The 21195-nt window shown below is 48.2% G+C and overlaps 1 protein-coding gene and 1 non-coding gene across 2 annotated transcripts; both read left to right on the forward strand.

Annotated features, from left to right (window-relative positions):
• The first annotated feature begins 15011 nt into the window (after positions 1–15011).
• Positions 15012–15196, forward strand: LOC126532526 (U2 spliceosomal RNA). The gene has a single exon (XR_007599813.1). It is a non-coding gene; the product is annotated as a U2 spliceosomal RNA (small nuclear RNA).
• A 4035-nt stretch (positions 15197–19231) lies between these two features.
• LOC140218346 (uncharacterized) lies at positions 19232–20488 on the forward strand. The gene has a single exon (XM_072288080.1). The coding sequence runs from the start codon at positions 19232–19234 to the stop codon at positions 20435–20437; it is 1206 nt and encodes a 401-aa protein (XP_072144181.1). The 3' UTR covers positions 20438–20488.
• The last annotated feature ends 707 nt before the right edge of the window (positions 20489–21195 follow it).

Here is a 21195-nt window from a genome sequence, read left to right on the forward strand (position 1 = left end):
TCGAACTGCAAGGGGGTGTGCTAAAGAGCCCCGGCTGGTCGAAAAAACTCCGAGGCCCTCCGCCATGGTGTCAGTCGTGATGAGTGGTTTTAAAAAGGAGAAAAGGAAAAGATAAGTACAGCGCCGTTACTGCCTCTCGTGCGAGGGCACCTCCACAGCGCTGTACGGGTGCGGGGAAAGGGATAAAAAGAGTAGTGGAGAAAACAGCGCCCCAGTGTTATACTTCACGATGTTAAACTCCGTGAATCAAGTAATCTTTCCAAAGCAACGTCAAACAGCAGCTACGTAAGCTAGGCTTCATCGAACCAAGTGCGAGTTATATAGCGATAGTTAACGAAGGGAAAGGCTCATTTTTCTGCTGTTATTATTGCAAAAGGAGATGAACCTAGACCTAAAGAAAGAGAGGGAAAGACAGGGAGGTCAGCCAGTGCATGGACCGGCTGGTTACCCTGTGCTGAGGTAAAGGGATAAAGGGAAATAAAGGTGATAGAAGCAGAGACAAGCCCAAAAGTAAAAAAAAAAAGCAGCGAAATATAGCACGTGACACTTACCAAAGTCTGTCACTTAGTCCACTTGTCCTCAACAAGCCGCTGACAAGTGTCTCGAGCAGTGTCCGATGATTCTCGCTTCAGAGAGACGGGCGATTGTGCCGCCTGTCTAACGCGATTTGAAGTTCCTTTTCTATAGGCGCACGGAAACGAGGTCATTCACAAAGGAGACGCGCCATCGTCTCCTCACAGCCACATTTTGTCACACGTAGGGACGTCGGACATTGCGGTGCGAAACAAATGGGCGTTTGTGAGGCCACAGGCAGCACAGAAGCGTTTCCTCAGGTCGCGACATCACTGGCGAAAAAGACGCGAGAACGGTCACAACTGGCAACCTCACTGAGAACTTAAGCATATTTTCTTTTTTTGATGCCCTATAGCGCCCAACCCAGACACTAACGGTGGCTTTCCTCCTCCTTCCTCTGTGTGTATGCGTTTCTGTGAAAGAACGCATAGGCTAGGCTTAGGAGTATTGCCATTGGCAACAAACAATGGCGCGCAGGTTGGCTACAAACTTGTAGCTCGACAGCGACTCCCGGAAAACAAACTGTGGTCGCACCGCCTCGTTTACGGGCTCTGAGCCAAACCTTCCTTACCTCTTTGTTACACTAGCGTTGTGTAAATACAAATGGCGTACACTTATCAGGACTACAGACAAAAAGCACAATAAAGTTGCTGAGTGGATTTTGTTCACGCTAGAGAATCCTCACTGTAAACTTTGCAATTCACAGTGTGCAACTTTTGTATGGTGTTCAATACCTTTTTTAAAAATACTCTGCCTTTTCCTGTGATGTACACCGTGAGTTATCGAATCAAGGTGTTTTGCTTAACAGCGACGGACATTTCAAGTATCCTGTATGAAGCATCTAAGCGATCTTCACTATCAATCCATTCAAAAGTCACAGCTATAATTTTCAACTTTCCTCGAGCCTCCTTTTGGTGCGTAAACTTCTGCGTTACGATTTGGCACGCACAAGTTTTGAACGCCGTAAGATTTTCTTCGAATCATTGTATATTACTTTTAAATTCTTCTGTTCAAAAGTATCCACTTCCGATAATGCCCGAGTAGGAACAGCAGTACTTCAAAAGAAATGAAAGAATAAAAGCACTCTAAAGTATTGTTTCCATAATTACTAGTGCATGCAAAAGAAAGAAATAGGAAACAGAAGAAAGAACAAGAGAGGAGACCTATGTAGAAACAAAGCACCTGCAGTGGACGCAAGTCAAGGACGCCAGCCAACCACACTTTTCAGCATTTGACCTAAGAATACTTCATTTCACCAAGAACGTCGTCAAGGAGAGACATTTAGCAATCGAGTCTACTCAGAAGAAAGAGTAAACATTTACCGATCGTTCTCTCAAAAAAATAGTTTTCAGAGTAAGCAATCTGTCGACTTTTCTACAACTTATTTCGCATCCGTAAAGTTATGAAATTCAAATTACGAAAAGGTAAATTTCAGAAATTGAGTTCGAAATATCTCGTATTATCACATTCCTTCGTTGCCTTCGCACCGTATATTCTTTCTGTTCCTCTCTATCTCTCTTTTTTAATTGAAATAAAATAAAAGAAAGGCATGTAGTGGCCCTATAACGGTGATGGCTACAACATTTTGCACAGCAGAAACAACAAAATAAAAAAAATTATATGTAGTAAGAAAAGGAAAAGAAACAGCGTCATAAGGCCAGAAAGCCACAGCACACACTCCCATACACCCACTAACATGTAAATATAAAAGGCAGAGGCAAGTCTCATCATAATGAGTTTGTAAACAAAGTCACGAACACGCACAAGCGGCCGCCAAGCAGACTGCGATGAGCATGTAAACAGATGGGCAATACACGGACTTAAAAACAATGCACGCGCAGAATGTGACAGCCAAAAATTAGTTTCAGCACACAATTCTTTTCTGCAAGACTGTCTGCGGCATTACGCAATACTTCATTCTATTTGCGATCGGTTTCGTTTGCGTTTTGATTTATGTTTTTTTTTTCGTAGTACCACCCGATTCCTGACGATGGGAGGTTTTCTCCCCCCCCCCCCCCCCCTTCCATCGTCATTGATATGGCGTGTCGTGTACTTGGTCGCGTTTTGCGCGAAGCATATACGCCAGTGTCCCAATAAAATTGTACTTTACGTTATGTTAGGTTACCTGTACTAGTTAATTAGGTCTAGTTTCAAAACCTCGCTGCCAACGCCGCCCTCCTGCTCTCCCGCCTTCATCCTTTATCTTTTTTTTTTTTTTCCGCAGCAACGTTTACCTGGGCCGCGAACGACGCCAGTGCCGCTAGGCACCAAGAGATGGCGCCACTACCCGCTGCAGCGGCTTATATCCCGGGGACGCGACAATCGATCCTTCCGGCGGCGTCAACAAGACGCGGTTTCGACGAAGCCTCTCTCCTCTTAGCGGCGCGCGTGGGTCTCTTCATCGAGATGGCCGAATTTCGAGATCAAGTAGCGCTAATTAATACCCCGAAATCAAAGGTGCCGGCCAAATGCCCCGCTCTGTGCTACGAATAAAGTTCCGCTCGTTTCCTCTAGGCGTCACAAGAAAGTCGCACTGGAAGCACACTTTGTTCCCCGCTTAGCTATCTTGAGTTGAAACGAATAGCTCAGGGACGTCGATAAATTGGGCAGTAGAGGCAGTGAAGGGTGTTTAGAGACTGACTCCAGCCATTTCATTTCATGGTCAACAACTCTAGTACAACTAAGGATGTATGGCATTGATACGAAGGAGGAATTAATTAGGATCAACGCCAAAGCCCCGTCTGACGCGGTATGGGATCAACGTCTCGGCAGGCGGCTTAGCTAAGCGTTAACTAGTTCTCGCGCAGCGCTCCTGAGAAATGCGTTTCTCGTCAACGCGGATAACGGTAAGACAAAGTAAGACGTCTTTTTTTTATCGTTATTTAACGCATTCTTTTTGCCGAATTTCATTTCCAGAGGTTGTCGCGCGCATAGAAAAAAAAAGAATATCAAAAATACATCGCTAAATAAAAAAAATATAGTCTCAGCTTCTTTTTTTAATTTTAGGTCAGGTTATGTGCGCAGAAAGAACATCCTCCATTCACAAGCATGTGGAACACCAAGGAAACGTCCACTTCATTTTAAAAGCCGCGCAAAAGGAACGGCAACACAAGATAGAGAAGCACACTTCAGGCGACGAACTAACAGCCAACATTTGTTGAACGAACTCGCCGGGTTTTACATTCTATTGCAAACGTCTATTAGCCGTCCCGAATTCGACCACTCACATAACGTCACATCACTTCAATGAGACGCCGTTCGAGGGCATCAGGGATGGGTGGTTGAAAAAGGACAGTTGAAGTACACGTGTTCATGGCGCCACGTGGCCAGCAGCTTCTTCAAGAAATTCAGACGTAGATCTGATTGTCATGAAGAAAGCGATTCCAGTTATTTGCTGTTCGCCATAGAAAGGAATAAAGGAAAGGAGCAGAAAAAAGTGGCGGTGCGTACGCGTGGGAAAGCAAGCTCAAGGTGATTACCAGTGCCAGGAGATATAGTTGATGGAGGGACAATTTACGTAAGACACGTGGTGAAGCTGGCATACAAAAAACTTCAGATAACGAGAGACGGGCGGCACGGCGATGAAAAGATAGGGCCGACGAGCCAGACCATGATTTTAGCGATAAAATCCATGATGTCCTACGTGCATGGTGTATGATTGAATTTTGTCGCCGATTGTCAGTGGATTCATGTTCGTTGACCAGACGATTAAATGACTACTTCTGACGACTACTTAGAAAATGTGGTCGTCTTCAATTACTCGGGAAATATAAAAAGAAGCAACTACATTGTTTCGCTTCAGACGCGCTCATCATACGATAGGTTCTTACGATTTATCAACTTCCGAAAATTTCATTTGAGTGCTGCTTAGAGCATTATACGCGGTAGCCTAGCTTGATAAGCTTACGCGTGTAGGGCGACAGACATTTCCGAGATATCAAAGCAGCGGTCGCAAATGTCGCGAATAAGTTGGCTCGCCTCGTTTTTTAAGAGGCTAGAGAATGTGGTAGGAAAACAACAAATTGTGAGAATTCAAAGTAAGAACACCCTTCGCTTTGTGATCTAAGTGCACTTCGCCGATTAAGCGTTCGTAAAAAGCACGGACTGACGCCTACATTTAGAACCACTCAGTCTAACTGTGCAGTGGCGCTCGACAGAGCTTGGCGAAAAAAGTCTTTTTTTTTTTTTTTTTTCAGATTAGATTCAGAAGGTTCGAGCGAAAAGAGCCCCGGGTACATTTCTGCGCGCACTCTGCGCGATATCAATCTGCATTTCGATGTTAAAGCCCGGCACTCAGTGTCTACCGTCTACTCGGTCACGGCTTTACATCACCGTCCAAAGAAACCAAAGGCAAGAGAGAGAGATATAAAGAAAGAGAAAGAAAAGCATCACAAAGACGATCCTCCGAGAAACGCCGTCCCAATTACTCAGGGCATTAAAAGTCCATTACTCTCCGCTATGCAGTAAAAAAACAAAAATAAAAAAATACGCAAGTTAAAAATAAACAAGAAATAAAATTAGAGGATGCCGTATATAGAAATCGCAGTTACTCTTCGCCCTCTTGGTTGTGCGGTTTGGCTAGCGAAATCGCGGCGACATTAGGCAAGGATTGCAATGACCACCGGCTCGACGTTTGAAGCGACTCGAACGCGGCCCCCATATAGGATGCGGCCCAGATCCACAGTACATAAGGAGAGCCCAGAAGCATAAATGAAACGGCCAAGATGGGGGAGCCGAGAAGGAGAAATCACCATTCGTGCACACCGGCCAAAGCGTCTTCTCACTGGGCAGGAACATAGCGCGGCAGCCTCGAAAAACCGGGGAAAAAAGGCTCGGGAGAAACGGCTCGGCGTAAGAGGCGCGGTGTCTCCCCCCTCCCCCCCCCCCCCCCCTTCTGCTTACGAAGCATCCCGCGAAGTGAGCGTCTCTGCGTCGCCGCCGTTTTTGTCCGGTCGCGGCCTATCGAACAGCGTGCCGGCGTTGTTCCCGCGGGCATTGGACGGGACACGAAGTGGGTGTCTGCCACGGGCCGCGATCTGTTCCTTTTCTTATTTGTTTTTCCCTTCCCGGGCCAGACCGAATCCTTGCTCGGCCGAAACTCGATAAAGCGGGCGCGGCGTCGTGGCGAGGAGGAAGCGAGGAGGAGACGGGGATGCCTCGAGAGAGCATCGCGCACGCGAGGTCAGCAATGACCCTCGGCTGCGCGACCACGCTTGCACCACCGGCCACCCCCGCCGCCCCCACACCCCCCGGTATCCCGCGCCATCGCGCGCCGGCGCGATTGTCCATCAAACATCGATTAGCCGAGCGCGCGCGCGCTGCTCAGTGCTCTGCCATGTCTCAGGCGCGCCGACGCCGCAAAAAAAAACTGGATAAGCCTGCAGGGTGCGCGTTCCATCGCCGCAGCGGTCCGCCGCGCTGTCCAGTCGTACCGGAGACCGACGCCGCTACACGCACCTGGAGGCCGGCCCGGTCGGCATGCTTTTACGCTGATGCGGCCGCCGGAGTTCGAGCCCGCTGCGCTGTCGGCTTGAGTTATGGAGAAAGTGATGGACGGAAGAACCTTCTTCCCTCCGGAGGCTACTCGCTCGAGATGAATCTCTGCGTGTGTGGACGAAAAAAATAAATAAATAAGTGGACGATTCGGTAACGCCGGCAGTAGACGTGCCAAGAGCAGGGCGTCTCTGGAAAGTTTAGCGCGAGAGTTGTTTCTTTCTCCTCCTCCGAGGCAGACACGGAACTTCCTTCCGCGCGTGCTCGCATCAATCACGCATACTGCCGAGATTGGGTCTCACTTCGGAGGTGGGGCCTGCCTGCTCCGGGGATCGGTAATACCGCTAAGAGCAGCGGTACCCTCCCCAGGATATACCTCGTGTCCGAATAGATTACTGCTCGCGCGCACGAGGTGTATACTGTGCACGCACGAGTACAGCGTTGGCCCCGTTGCAGACTTTTTTTCCTCGTTCCGGTGGGGGACGCGTCGTGTCAAAGTGTGTTACGTTACAAAGAGCGCAGATTGCTTGAAATTCAATAAAGAGGGGACAACGGGCCGTCGCGGAGGGCAGGCGCGAGTCATGCCTGAAACGGGGGAGTTGCGCGCGCTGTTTCCCGTTGAAGCCGCGCATGCACTCTCCACGAAAAGACGGCACGGAGAACGAGCGCACATTTTTTCGCCCGCTTCCTGGTTGTTCCTTTCTCTACGTCATCGCGCTTTTCGGCCGGGGGGCCCGAGGATGAGAGTAACAAACAGCGATGTCAACAACGACATTACGAGTAAGGAAGGCATCGGAGCGAGAGAAGATGCGACGACAGAAAGCACGCAGCAAGAGAAGAAAGCAGCACCCGGCCGAGGGAACGGACATTCCGTCGTCTCCGCGCAGCCAGCGGCTTCGCAACTTTTCGGGCCGGTCACGCCAAATCTATTGCGGCCGGGCGCATTGAGCGTAACGGAAACGCGAGAGACGATGACTGCATAGGCCGTCGAGAGAGCGGGCTCTCCAGCATTTGTCTTTTTTTTTTTTTGCGACAGCGTCCAACGCGACAACGTCACCGACGCGGGGTTGCGGCGGCAGCTTGACGCTTCTGGCGCTGACAGTTTGCAAAGGATCGGCGCGAGAAAATGGCGATGAGCCGAGGTTCTACCAAAGCGCCCTTCTCGAACAAAGGCTCTCCTGCACGACTCTCGCGCCAAAGCCTCCTCCCTTTCCCTTTTATCACCGGGTATTATTTATTTTCATTCCCCCCGAGAGGCTGAAAGATGACGCGAGTCGCCAGTCACAGTGACGACTTTCTGCCTGCCGCTGGCAACAGAGCAGCGAGTCGGACACGCCTATTTGAATACGCCGCGACCGGCACGCGTTGGAACGAGCCGACCACTCTGAATGAGGATGATAAAGGGACAGAGGAGGTCAAATGGCCGGGGAGACGAGACCATTGTGCAAAAGGCCGTCGCTCTCTGTTCACCATTCTCCCCTCCTCCTTGTTCCCGGGAGCTTGGAGCTTTCATCGGCAGACTCGGCGGTCTCCGCGCTTCGCGCTGACTCGGATTTCAGGCCGCGGTTCGCGTCTTGCGTGTCCACACTTCGGCTGCTGCAATAGAAACGCTTCTGGGAGATAAAGGCTTTTTTCTGCAAAAGGAAACACTTCTGCGAGAGGAACACGTCGGCAGCGGGAACACAAACTGAGGAGCGCCGGTTGCTTCTGCAACGACTCTTCAATTGCATCGTCTTTCTGAAATTTTCACGGCATGCCTGATACGCGTGCGACAATAGGCGGCTATTGAAAAGCTAAGGCGTGTGTCTTTTAGGTAAGGTTCCTTCGATATTTCTTGGCAGAGAACGATAAAGTAAGTCAAGGAGGCCGAAGTAAGCTTGTGAGCCCATGTATCAGAAACTTGCTTCGTGTGGGTGCGTCGTTGCTGTCCCGTTAGGTGTACACAGCATGCCAACATGAGAGGGAAGACCCAATTTGAGCTTAAAGCCTATGATTTTTCTAGCTACTAAAATATGCACGAGGAGAGGCAGTGAGGGTTGGTATGAGAGAAAAGCTTAGAGAAGAATTCTACAGCATGGCAAGCACAGAGCAAATATGAGGGAGTCAGGTTCTGACAACCTATTGGTGGAATTTCTGCACAATGTGCTCGCTTTTGCTTTGATGCGAACGTCGCACGGTTGGTACAGTCGTGGACAGAATATTATGGACCATGAAATCTAAGAAAAAGCTGAATATCTTCGCAACTCACAACGCAATCTGGTATTTGCATTTTGGACCTCGACTAGAATATGCTAACAAGGTTGACGTGGGCAGTTTTACTGGTTACTACTACAGGCTGCTCGGGAATTGAACGTTTTCGGAGATCCCGTGGTCCATTTTATTCTGTCCGCGACTGTACATCTCTACACAGTCAGTGTAGTAGTTGTCTTTATACAAGGTAAATAGCAGCACCAGAAATGTAAGTACATACAGCGTAATACAATCGGCACAAATACTGTCACGTTTGTCGCGAGTCACTTGTGCGGAAATCCGTATAGTTGATTTATTGCACCAAGAATGTCTTAGTGCGGTCAATGTGGCGTGAGGTTACCCTGAGGTGTCCGAGCTCACTAACAGGTAAAGTTTCAAATAGTTGAAGCACTACCACTGTCACCACCGAGAAAGTAAAACAGCAAGTAACTATTACGAAACAACGCCCCCACATATGCAACGCTGTTCTGGAGTTTGTGGTCTGTTACTCCAGCAAGCCGCTTCAGTGTCATCTAAATGCATCTCTTTCTTCGACGAACTGAAAGCCGGAATATTTACGCCGATATTTATCTTATCGAATATAAAAGCCGTAAGAACAGACTCAAGCCTACAATGAGCGGTGCAAGGGTCGCGAAAGCACCAAAAAGAGAGAACACCTGTCACCGCAAACTGCACACCGCGTATTATCTCTGCCATCCACTATGTCGTAACAGGGGGTTATGTTTGCGCCGGTATCGATATCGGTCGTGCTTTTGATATGCGAGATCGCCACAGAAAAAAGACGAAGCTGACGACGCATCCATCGGCAGAAGAAGCCCGAACAGCGGCTGCAAAAAAAAAAAAAAAAAGAAAAAGAAAGAAAGGATGATGAAAGAAACAGCCAGTCTGATATTGCCGACCTCGTCGGGGAGAAGGGAATAGCTCGATCCCGTGTCTGCTGGCGGAGGTAAAGCAATCGTCTCGTGTCTGCACGGATCGCATTCGTGGATGGGATGCAGCATCGACCACGCCGATACATATTTGACAAGGAGGAGGGGAGAGAGAGCGAAGGCAGGAGACGAAAGGGGGGGGAAGGGATCTCACGTAGTTTTGAAAAACTTTCAAGCCACGGTGGAGAGAAAGAAGATTCTGAATTGGTTTGCTTAGCGTAATGAAAAATTCACGCAGAAACTCCACTGGGAGTTGTCTAGAGAGAGAGAATGAAGAGGAAAGGCAGGGAGGTTAACCAGATATGAGTCTCCGGTTTGCTACCCTACACTGGGGAATGGGGTTAGAAAGATGACAGAGAGGAAAACGCTAGAAAAAAGAAAAGAAAAAAAAACACGCACTCGTGGAGTTGTCTAAGTATGCGTAACAATATGCCACTTGCTCATCTCCATGCAGCCCGTTGTCATTATCAAAGTTATGAAATTTAATCCGACCAGTATAAACTCTTATTAACACTTATGAGTTGTCATCAACCTTACCAGATTACATCCGACCCTTATATGTCGTTACCAACCTTATCGGACATGATCCGACTCTTGTCAACCCTTATTGGTACTTATTAACCTTATCAGAATTGCTACGAGCATTATAAGCCGTTATCAATCTTTGGCACCTGATACGTTCCCGTCTAACCATTATCAACCATGATGAGACCGATAAAACAATTCATCAATTGTTATCGACTCAGTGAGTGCTTATATGAGTGTGTTGCTGACAAGGAAATTTATTGACCCGTAGGCACGCTTAGAACTGTGGTGTGAACGAAAAGTACAATATAAAGTACATCACATGTAATACATCATACTTGATGTAAACAAAACAGATTAACAAATGAAATAATAAATGGTGTCTACTTGACACTGGCTTTGCCACACACAACAACGACAACAACAACAACAACAAAACTCATTACCGCTTCCACGCAAAAACATTATTGTCAGCCTCGAATTTATGAAAGGTACCCGGGGCACATACAGATACAGTCTGAACTCAGGCAACAGAATTGAGCATTATTCTGGCTGTAGAAAGACTTTGCCTCGGGAGACGGTTATGTACCGCGTAGACCAGCGGCGAAGAAACTCGGCTTCACCGAGTTTGAACAACTGTTCTTCAAGATGACCCCATATGAGTGTGTTGCGCGACGCAAAGCCCTGAGGGTCGGTGGCATTTTGGTCAGTGAAGAAACGCCCGAAAGGAAGGCCCATCTCGCGACCACCGAAACGCATCAAGGATGTGGCGTGTTTGGCATTAAACTTTCTTAAAATCAGCATTTTCTTGATGTCTAATATGCTCCACGTCGGCTCTACATGTCGTTCTGGCGATGGCTTTTATTCGACCATCACGACATCTTTCAACAAAACGTTCACAGAAACTGTTCTCCTTTGCTATTTGTTTTGTACCGCCGGTACAGTACGTCATATGTTTCATATATATACATCCTCTGCAAGCGAGGGTGTTTAGCCCAGTGGGTAAGGCACTCGGCTTCTGAGCGTGGGATCGTAGGCTCGAAACTAAACATCGCCAACGTTATTTCTTTCGAATTACTTTGTTTTATACATTAATTTCTTTATAGCGATTCGTCTCACGTGACGGACGGACGGACGGACGGACGGACGGCTTTCCTCGTTGAGTCGGCATAGAAATGCTCACGCATTTAAGTAGTTACATGATGGTGCTGCAGTGTTTCTCCTTACTTCTCTGTGTACTCTTTTCAAAATAAGAAGAACCATCACAAGACTATCATGCAACTTCTGCAACACCCCCCCCCCCATGCAAACAGACTCTACTTTAAGAGCGCAGAGCGTTTGAAACGTGCCCATTGAGTGCAAAGGAGAAATAAATCAATCGATCGCGCACATTGCCGGAACACTTGGGTCAATGCGAAAAAGCTACTTTCCTCCCGACCCCGTAAAAGGCCCTAACCACAAAGTTCGATGTTGCATTCCGCACACGTGCTCAACAGCGCAACATGCAAAGGGGCGTACGATTTCGTTATGCGAAGCTCACAGGCGGAGAATTTCATAATCGAGGCGGCGGGCGCGCGTATCAGGTCTGTTTTGGTAGCTGCTGTTTGACGGCGGGCCCGTGAAAGCCATAAGTGCGATGAAACCTGCTCACGTCGAAACCCGAGGCCATGGCCGCGCAAAGTCGAATTATGCGAAGTCTGAAGTCACAGACTCGGCCAGAAAAAAATTTAAAGTGAGTTGGCAGGCAATGTTAAGTAACTCTGGCAGCAAGACGATCGTCGGTCACCTTTTTTTAGTGACGCGTGTTTCTATACGCGTGGAGTGTAACACACGGACTGAATGTGTAATTGTGACAGACAGACAGACAGACAGACAGACAGACAGACAGACAGACAGACAGACAGACAGACAGACAGACAGACAGACAGACAGACGGACGGACGGACGGACGGACGGACGGACGGACGGACGGACGGACGGACGGACGGACGGACGGACGGACAGACAGACGCACAGACAGGCATACAGACAGAGACAGACAGACAGATGCACGGGCAGACAGACAGACACTGACAGACAAACAGACAGACAGACAGACGCACGGACAGATGGGCGCACGGACAGACAGACAGATAGGCAGACATACGGACACACGGACGCATGGGCAGACAGACAGACAGACGCACAGACAGACAGACAGACAGACAGACAGACAGACAGACAGACAGACAGACAGACGCACGGACAGAATGACGCACGGACAGACAGACAGAGACAGAAAGACGGACGGACGCACGGACAGACAGACAGACAGACAGACAGACAGACAGACAGACAGACCGACAGACAGACAGACAGACAGACAGACAGACAGACAGACAGACAGACAGACGCACGGACAGACGGGCGCACGGACAGAGGCAGCCAGACAGACGCACGGACAGACAGACGCATGGACAGACGGACGCACAGACAGACAGACGCACGGACAGACAGACAGACGGGCGCACGGATAGACAGACAGAGACAGAAACAGACAGACATTCAGACGCACGGCCAGAAGGACGCAGACACAGACAGACAGACATAATAAGGGTAGTCAATTTTAGAGCATTAGACATAGCTAACCTCATCGTTTCTGCCGCTTCTCGTTCTGGCGCTTACCATGTATCCAATTGGTGTTAATTTAATAGGACAGTCTTGATCACTGTCGTAAGATTTTATTCCCAAGCACTCTACCTGGTCCTCTTCTTTCACTCCACGCTGCATACAGAACACCCTCCTGTATTTAGTATCTCGCACCGGGAACCCGTGTTTATAACTTCAGCAGCACGAGCCAGTCTCTGCTCTGTTGCGTTTTAATAAACGTCCTCTCCCCCAACCCCCTTCCTACCACCACCACGAAGAAATACAAAGGGACTAGAAACAACACATTGATACCCGTGACGCGACCCGGATGTATCGGCGCTGGGATTTCGGCACAAAATACAACTAACTAACTAACTAACTAACTAACTAACTAACTAACTAACTAACTAACTAACTAACTAACTAACTAACTAACTAACTAACTAACTAACTAACTAACTAACTAACTAACTAACTAACTAACTAACTAACTAACTAACTAACTAACTAACTAACTAACTAACTAACTAACTAAATAAATAAATAAATAAATGAATGAAAACGGTGGTCTTGCTTTTTTCTTCTAATAAACGACGTCTTACTGCAAAATTAACGATTATGTTTTATTAGCAGAATTTCTCAGGCCAGCTTAGTTCAGTTTCTCTGAAAGGTCCGTTCAATATTGTGTACGCCCCTGGACAGTACAATTAATTGAAACGACGTTAGGAGACTCAGATTTGAAGCGTAGAGCTCAAGATTACATCAGGGGCACCTGCGCTCTGCTTGCTAAAATGGGTAGCAGCGTGTCTCGTGTTAACAAAAATTTATTTTGACAAAATCCCCCAATAAGTGTTGCGAGACATCATAGGTTCTTCCAGCAGGTTTCCGGTTTGATCTTCGCCCGGAACCGCTTTCCTGGTGCTTTCGACTTTTGTGACACTTAATGCGGGAGACAGCGTTTCGCAATTACGTATAACAATCGTATTGATGGCGAAAAAAAGAAAAGAACGTGGAATTTTTTTGCCGCAGAAAGGAGCTTTTCTTCTGTAATTCACAATCATATTTCTGCTTAGAACAAACTCTCTTAGGCAGCTTTCCGAACTCTACTGCAGCAAGAAAGCCCGGTGTCAAAACATCTTGAAAGGCACGCGGTACTTTTTCGTATGACGTCGGTTGACGTCCTCTGGCTTACGAGTACTCACTTCCACACCGACATTTTCAACGGAAAAGGAAACGGGCTACGAATAGAGCGGTACAACATTTCATACCGCGATGTGGATTTGGAACCGACAGTCGGCGCTTCAATTTAGTCGTGGCATATTTTCTCCAAAGTGCTGATGAGCAATTTGCTTTCTGACATGTTAGAAGTGCAAGAGGCGTCTGAACCTTAGTGAAGAGCAAAGCCAATCAGAGGATGGCATGAAAGGTCTGGAATAATTAGAATGGCAGGCACTTCAGTAGTGTCAAACCCAAGTGCTGCTCTGGAAATGATTGCTAAGAGCAATTATGAGAAAAGGGCAAGAGAGACAATTGTAGGTACAGTTGAATGCGTGTAACCTTTTGCCGCGGCAGGGGGGGGTGTGGGTTGGAAGGGAGGCCGGACATGCTCGTGTCAGAGCAGACGGCCATTGTGGGCCGTCTGCTCTGACACGAATGGGCCGTCTGCTCTGACACGAAAACGCAGACAACCTATATTATCTTCAGCTGAAGGGTGTGACCTGCAGGATGGATAGCATTGAATTCAGATTATTTATGGTAAATGTCGCGCTCGTGTATATTCCAGCAGTGCGGCGACTCAGTCAGCATGATAGTCATGTATGTGTGCGCGCATGACTTTCGTCTGTTTGGAAGTGTGTCATACATCATCCGGCGTAGTACAAGGGTTTCGTTAAAATAAACATAGCACACCTCGTCACGCCTCTAGGTTTTGTACAGAACAGCTTTCTTTGACTTTCTCGTCTGTTCGGCTTGTCGGTGATTGGAGGTCGGTAGTCGGACTTTCAGCGCCTTTTTGCGCCGCCACAGGGGATGAGGGTGGCAGGAGATGAGAGCTGTCCTTTCCGGTCGCTCCATCATAGTATCTAAACCTTCGGACACCCCAAAACTTTCGGCGAGAGCCCGTCCCAGGAGGCCCGGCAATTGCTCAAACGCACAACTGAGTTCTGAGTTCTCGGTTCTTTATTAAACATATTGTCTTTGACAAAGTACGCAAAATCTGCGCTGGCTAACACTCCCCAGGACCAGATCTAGTACAGAGAGAGAGAGAGAGAGAGAGAGGTAAATGAGTAAGTGATGTGTGTATGTGTGTAAACAAACACACAGACAGCGAAGCTGTTTAGGCTGCTTACATGGGCTACATATATTACGAATCTTTTAATACGGCCCCACACTACGCCACGCAAGTGCCGCCGCGGTCACCGCACCTCCCACGCATCTGCCACAACTGCCGCACCAGCACCTCGAACGCGCGTAACGTCATAACCACAGAAGCCTAGGTAATGTGTACAGGCGCTGTCGCCACACTCTTTCCCCCTCTCATTATTCTTCAAACAGCATTTTAAACAAATAAAGCGCATGAAGGCCAACTTCCTACAAGGGCACGTTCTAACATATATATATATATATATATATATATATATATATATATAGCATCTTCTACAACACCTAAATTATTTGGATCTATTTGGGCCCATGATATTAAACTTATTTTTGAAAGTTGGCGGAGTGCTTGAAGCCTGCTTGACCTCCACCGGAGGCCCGTCCGGTATTGCACTATCTCCGGGATCGGCCCGTACATTCCTGCCCCCGTGCCTTGATACCGACTTAAGCGGGCCAGGGTACCTCCAACCCCCCCCCCCCCCCCCCCCCCCGCCCGGGGTGGGTGGGCGATTACATACTTTATACAGGGGCTATAGGCAAGCATCTTCGCTGTGAAAGAAGGCAGGATGCACAATTGCACAAGCAAGTGGGCGTCAAGGTAGTCGCCATCGTAGCTCTATGGTTAGATAATCGCACATGTGATGAGGAAGATGTGGGTTCAGCTCCTAGCGGCGGCAAGTTGTATTTTCGTTCACTTTTGTTCTTCTCGTGCTCTATACGTTTCAATGAAATATAACAGTTCATTTTTTTTCCCTGTCATTTCATTGGCTTCATTATCTGTTGGCCTATAGTAGTTCGTGGTTCACAAAAGTCGCACGTCCAGGTTCCCTTTCGTCTCGCTCATACCATACGTATCAAAAGACAAAATAAAAAAAAAAGCGTAAGACTATAGATATCCCACTCCAATGAGCATGCTTCGGCGGAAGTTCGTAGACGTGAAATCTGCGAAGATGTTCCAGGGTCTATGATGATAAAACTAACGGGATACGTTGTGGATCGAGGATAGTAAGCTCTAAATAATGACGCTTTATTGTTGCTGACGACGCATATCAAAGAGGGGAAAACGGCGAGACTATTGAGGCAGCATACCCCGGGTCATTATAGCAGGGTGGAATTGCACGCTCGAGTATACAGCAAAGCAAGTATACTTGCTTGATACTATAGTATCAGGCGCGATGCAAAAAATTTAGGTGAATAGGAACAAAAAAGCAAAGTGCGACAATTTGCTTTCTCTCTCTCTCTTTTATTTATTTGTTGTCTCGTAGGAAACTTAAAGGATGGTACCAGCGGAGCATGTCGAGGAACAAACCTTTGCGACTCATAAACAGCGTAAAGATGGCCTATACACGGAAAGCACCATTTCCTCCGTCCTTCCTAATTGCGCGCCCAGCGCGAGCGAATGGCGCGCTTTGCACGCACGTCGCAGCCGCTAACGCTCGCCGCACGAACTTGGCCCCCGAATAATGGGCCGAGTTCCGCTCCGGCAGTGTGCGAGATATTTTTCGTGCCTCCACAAAGGTGGAAAAGCAAAACGGGCCCAGATCGGCGCGCACTCGCTCTTAACTGGAGCACGCGATGCAACGAAGGGAACCGGAGAAAGTTTTACCTTATACTATTTCGAAAAGTTGGGTCCACTGGGACGAGTCGCAGGTATTTCGAACCGGGAGCAGTGAAAGCAGTACGCACCATTCAAGTTGATGCCGGCGTCGTTGTGAAATCGTGAAAACGGAGGTGGGGATGCCATTTCATTATGGTGACGTATCTGGAACGAATGAGTGGGAGTTCAGATTGATGTAGCAGCTTGGCACTTTCAAACTTAAAACGATGGCCATCACGTGTTGAGATGTGGAACGGGACAAAAAAAGAATGCCTGCTTAATGTCAAGGTTGGCTATTACTTTTTTATTTTTGGAAGGGAAACAGAAGGACAGAAATGGAAATTAGTGCCGTCTTAATTCACCGAAGCGAATACATTTTCTTCAGGAGTCAACAACACGAAATTATCCGCACTCCATTCCTTCCCTTCTATCGCGCGTGCTCACTCAGGTGAACCCGATGCGCGTATAGGCAACGTACCCTGCACACAGTTCTTACGCTAAGAACGCGTGACCTCCTCCACTACTCGCTGCAGAGAAGGAACTGCAGAGCTTAGCTGTGCAGTCTCTCTCTCAAGAGAGAGAGAACGCGCAGTGCCCGTAGTTCATCGTTAGACGAAAAGGGATCATTAGCTCATCGCCATCATCGGAACGGGCAGCCGGAGGCCCCGATTTCCACTGGGTAAGCAGCCCTTCCCGGGCGCTAGCGTGTAGTTCGGACGCAGGTGCATATAGATCGCACTGTTGCGCTTCTCCCCGGGAAACGCTTCCACATTCGTCGCCAAGTAATAGAACGAGAGGAGGAGACGGCGCTTTCGGTTTCCGCCATGAATATTTCCTTACCGTCGCCGCCATCGGTGATAGCGCGTGTCTCCCCCCTCTCTGCCGGGCTCCGCGAGGGCTACGTTGTCGCTTACGTTCGTGACGGTATAAGCCACGACGCTGCCTGGCACGGCGGGCATGAATAAAGCACGCACGATTCGCCACACCGCCCGCCGGTGAACGTATTCGCTCGCTCGCTCGCCCACGCATTTGGCTCGTGCACGAGGTTTGTCCCACGGCCCTCCGCGCTTCGAGAGGCCTGGCCGCCATATTGCGGTGATTAATGGCGCGCATTACTCAAGCGAGCAGTGATTCTGCCTGTTGTTGGGAAACCAGCGAAAACGTCGCCATCTATCAGAGCCGAGAGATTTCGGTATTCCTGAGACGACGTTCAAGTTGGAGAGGGCTTACTGCGTGTCTCGTAATCTTCTCATCTTTCGTTTCTTTCGCCTGTGTTTTTTTTTTTTTTTCTCGTTCTTTCCGCCATTCAAAACCCTTAAGACCGAATGTGTAGCTATTCGTTGCGCCTTTGTCTGAAGGTCAAGGGTCAAGAAACACTCGCTTCACAGGCTATAAGGCCTCCGGATGTTCTACTGACATTATATATACCGGCCGTTGCAACAGGACACGCTTATCGATGTCGCACACAATACAACAGCCACTTGGCGGATGACGAAACGAAATGTATAAAATTTACCACACAGATGACAGCAATGCGATGGCAGTATAGGTCATTTCAATGTGTGCACCCAGTCGCAATTTCTAATATAAGCAAGTCGTCTTTTACAATTGCGTTTTATTCAAAAGCTTTATACTTGGATGCGAAGCAGCACTGAAGAGGCAACGACAGACGTAAGAACAACAGCACATGGTGCTAAGCTCCAACTGTTTGGAGATACGTGCGCATTCTCATGTGGACCTCTTGCGCGTGTTCACCGTAGCACCGGATCGTGCCAAAGACGGCTGCGTGAATAAGCATTTAAGAAACCATTTGTTTTACAGATACTCACGGGGAAGCAATGCCCACGCACTTTTCTGCTAATTTTTTTAACATTAGCCGCTTTGATTAATTCACGTGCTAGCTGTTCTCTGGTTCTCTGTAGGTATGTCGAAATAGACATGTGCAATTTACCGCCCTGGTTTGTCTCTCTTTTGTGTATCTTCGTAGTACTACCGAGCATCTCTAGACGACAGACCAAATAGCACAAATTATTGCCTTAGTCAATAATTTTTATATGTCATACTTTCGAACGTATATGCGCTTGTGAATAAACCGAACGGCGACAAAACGCCTGAGAGTGGGCGCTGCGATTTCGCCACCTGAAGTGCAGTCACCAATTGATGTCTACTTGGAATGCTTACCTTTTCATGCCACTGCGTTCCAAATACAACATTACTACAGTGACCCACGGAGCCATCGCTCTCAGATATACGGATCGGTTCAGTACTGTCCTCGACAATTTATGCAATATGTGATGTTTCAAGTACAACTTCCAGTTTCCTTCAGTATACCGAATATAACGCAATGCCGAGGATTTGGACAGAAAAAATATATTACATGGAGAAGGTTTGACGAGGTTAGTGTGCAGACGTCGTCAAGCTTTCCCTGAATTCCTTCTCCGGGAATGTGGCCATGATCAAACTCCCTGAAAGACTGCAGGCTATTGAAGGACTAAATCACAGCATATACGCTGATGACATTACGTTGTGGATAGCTAGGGGCAGCGATGCCCAAATAGAGGAAACCCTCCAAAGGGCTATCCAGGCAGTTGAAGGTTACGTCGGACCTAGGGGACTTAAATGTTCACCGCAAAAATCGGAACTGCTTCTATACCAGCCGAAAAGCAGGGACAGTAAGGAGGAACCGCAAATCTCTCTCACAGCTGGGGGGATCCCCATTCCAAAAGTGGACAAAATCAGAGTTCTGGGACTTTTGATTCAGGCCAACAGCTTTAATGGCGAAACAATAACGAAACTAGACGGCTGCGCACTGCAGACCATGAGGTTGATCCGCAGGATCGCCAACAGGCGGTCCGGGATGAGAGAAGCGAATCTAGTTAGGCTAGTCCAGGCCTTTGTGATAGGTAGAATAGCGTATGTGGCTCCCTTCCTCAATTTTAGGGCATTCGAGAAGAAGATTGAGGGCATCATACGTAAAAGTATAAAACAGGCGCTGGGGCTTCCCATCCGCACTGCAAATGAAAAGCTTTTAGCTCTAGGGCTCCACAACACTCTTGAGGAGATTATTGAAGCAGTGAGGATCTCGCAGTATGAGAGACTTGCGGGAAGCCCTACGGGCAGGAAAATCCTAGCTAGGCTGGGCATAAACTATGAGGGGCAAGAAGGCATCAAAGTCGACCTGCCGCGAAGCGTGCGGAATCGACTAATAATCCCACCACTACCTCAAAACATGCACCCAATCCATCACAAGGAACGCAGAGAGAAACGGGCGGAGGCTCTTGAGAAGCGTTTCAAAAACTCGAAGGACGTGCTCTACGTTGATGCTGCAGACTATGGCAACGGCCGCATGGCGCTAGCTGTAGTGAGCGCTGAAACTAGATTGATAGCCAGTGGCACAGTTCCAACGGATTGCTCTCAGATTGGAGAAGAATCTGCCATAGCACTTGCAATTGCAAGTACTTCAGCCAAAATTATAGTCAGCGACTCTAAGGTTGCGGTGATGAACTTTGCCAGAGGCAGAATTTCTCCCGAGGCTAACAGAATCCTGCAGACCTGCAGAGATAGCAGGAAAATTGAAATAATCTGGGCACCTGCGCACGCCTCCCTCGCTGGGAACGAGGCGGCCCACGAATTAGCTCGAGGACTTACATTCCGAGCTGGTGGGCTAGCCGAAGGCTTCACGGGGCGAGACCGCTTAGTGTGCTACAGAGAGATCACACAACACTACAGACTAGGGCGGGTTAAATATCCTCCGGCTGATGCATCCTTAAACAAGAGCCAGGCCTCCACTTGGCGTCGCCTGCAAACCAACTCGTTTCCAAGCCCGGTGTCGTGCAGCCTCTACTACCCGGGTCAGTACTCCAGCCAGTGTAAGCTATGTAAAGCCAGGGCTAATCTTAATCACATTCTGTGGGAATGCCCACAGGCTCCCTCTGAGGGAAGGATAAAGTCTTTAGAGCAATGGGAGACCTTATTACTCAGCTCCGATCCGGAGATTCAACTGAAGACCGTCCAACTGGCCGAAACCGCCGCTAGGGTCCAAGGACTCCTGGCCGTCGTCTAGGTGGGAAGGCTTAAAGCCTTCCCTACATCTGTTGGACAAATAAAGTTTTACAATCCAATCCAAAAAAATCCAGGTCATGTAATCGCCTTCGATTTGATATGCGCAGATACGTGTAAGGGCGCGTGCTCTCTGTCTATGTGCCCGCGTGCACTTCGCTTGTGAAGTTACTGGCACTGTCACGATCGCACCAGCTAGGGTAACCTTGCTCTTGCTGACCATTTACAAGCTCCCAGCCCGATCCGACGTTTCATTTTAAATGACACAACGTCAGCGGAAGACAAACTGGATTTTCACAACCCCCTTTCAAGCTCAGCCTTTAGATTTATGCCTTTTTAAGTAAGTATCAAAATGTTCTGCATTATATTCGCTATTGCAAAGGCGTGCCTTTCTTTTATTTCCAACTTTTGTTCTTTTGCTTTCCCTATAAGGTATATCTAGAATTCTTTTTGCTATTCAAGCACGTGTTATGAGAACATCTCTATAGATACGCCAGGTTATTGCCAAAGCCCAGGGCGAAAAATCTATGCGGATCGAAAGAAAGTCACAAATAAAACGCCGATGGAAGGTTACAAAACTTTTCGTGGGAGCCTTCCCAGTTACCATCATCAATTATTTTCTCGACATGCGTGAGCACTGTGGCAGGTGAGAGAGGCAAGGCAATTACCATACATCAGCGTCTGGTTAGCGTTGAAATGTATGGCGCCCGTAATAGGTTCACGTTTATGGATCAAGCTCCGGGACACCGTGCTGCTACGAAC

Source organism: Dermacentor andersoni, chromosome 5 (assembly GCF_023375885.2).
Source record: "Dermacentor andersoni chromosome 5, qqDerAnde1_hic_scaffold, whole genome shotgun sequence".
NCBI lineage: Eukaryota > Metazoa > Arthropoda > Arachnida > Ixodida > Ixodidae > Dermacentor > Dermacentor andersoni.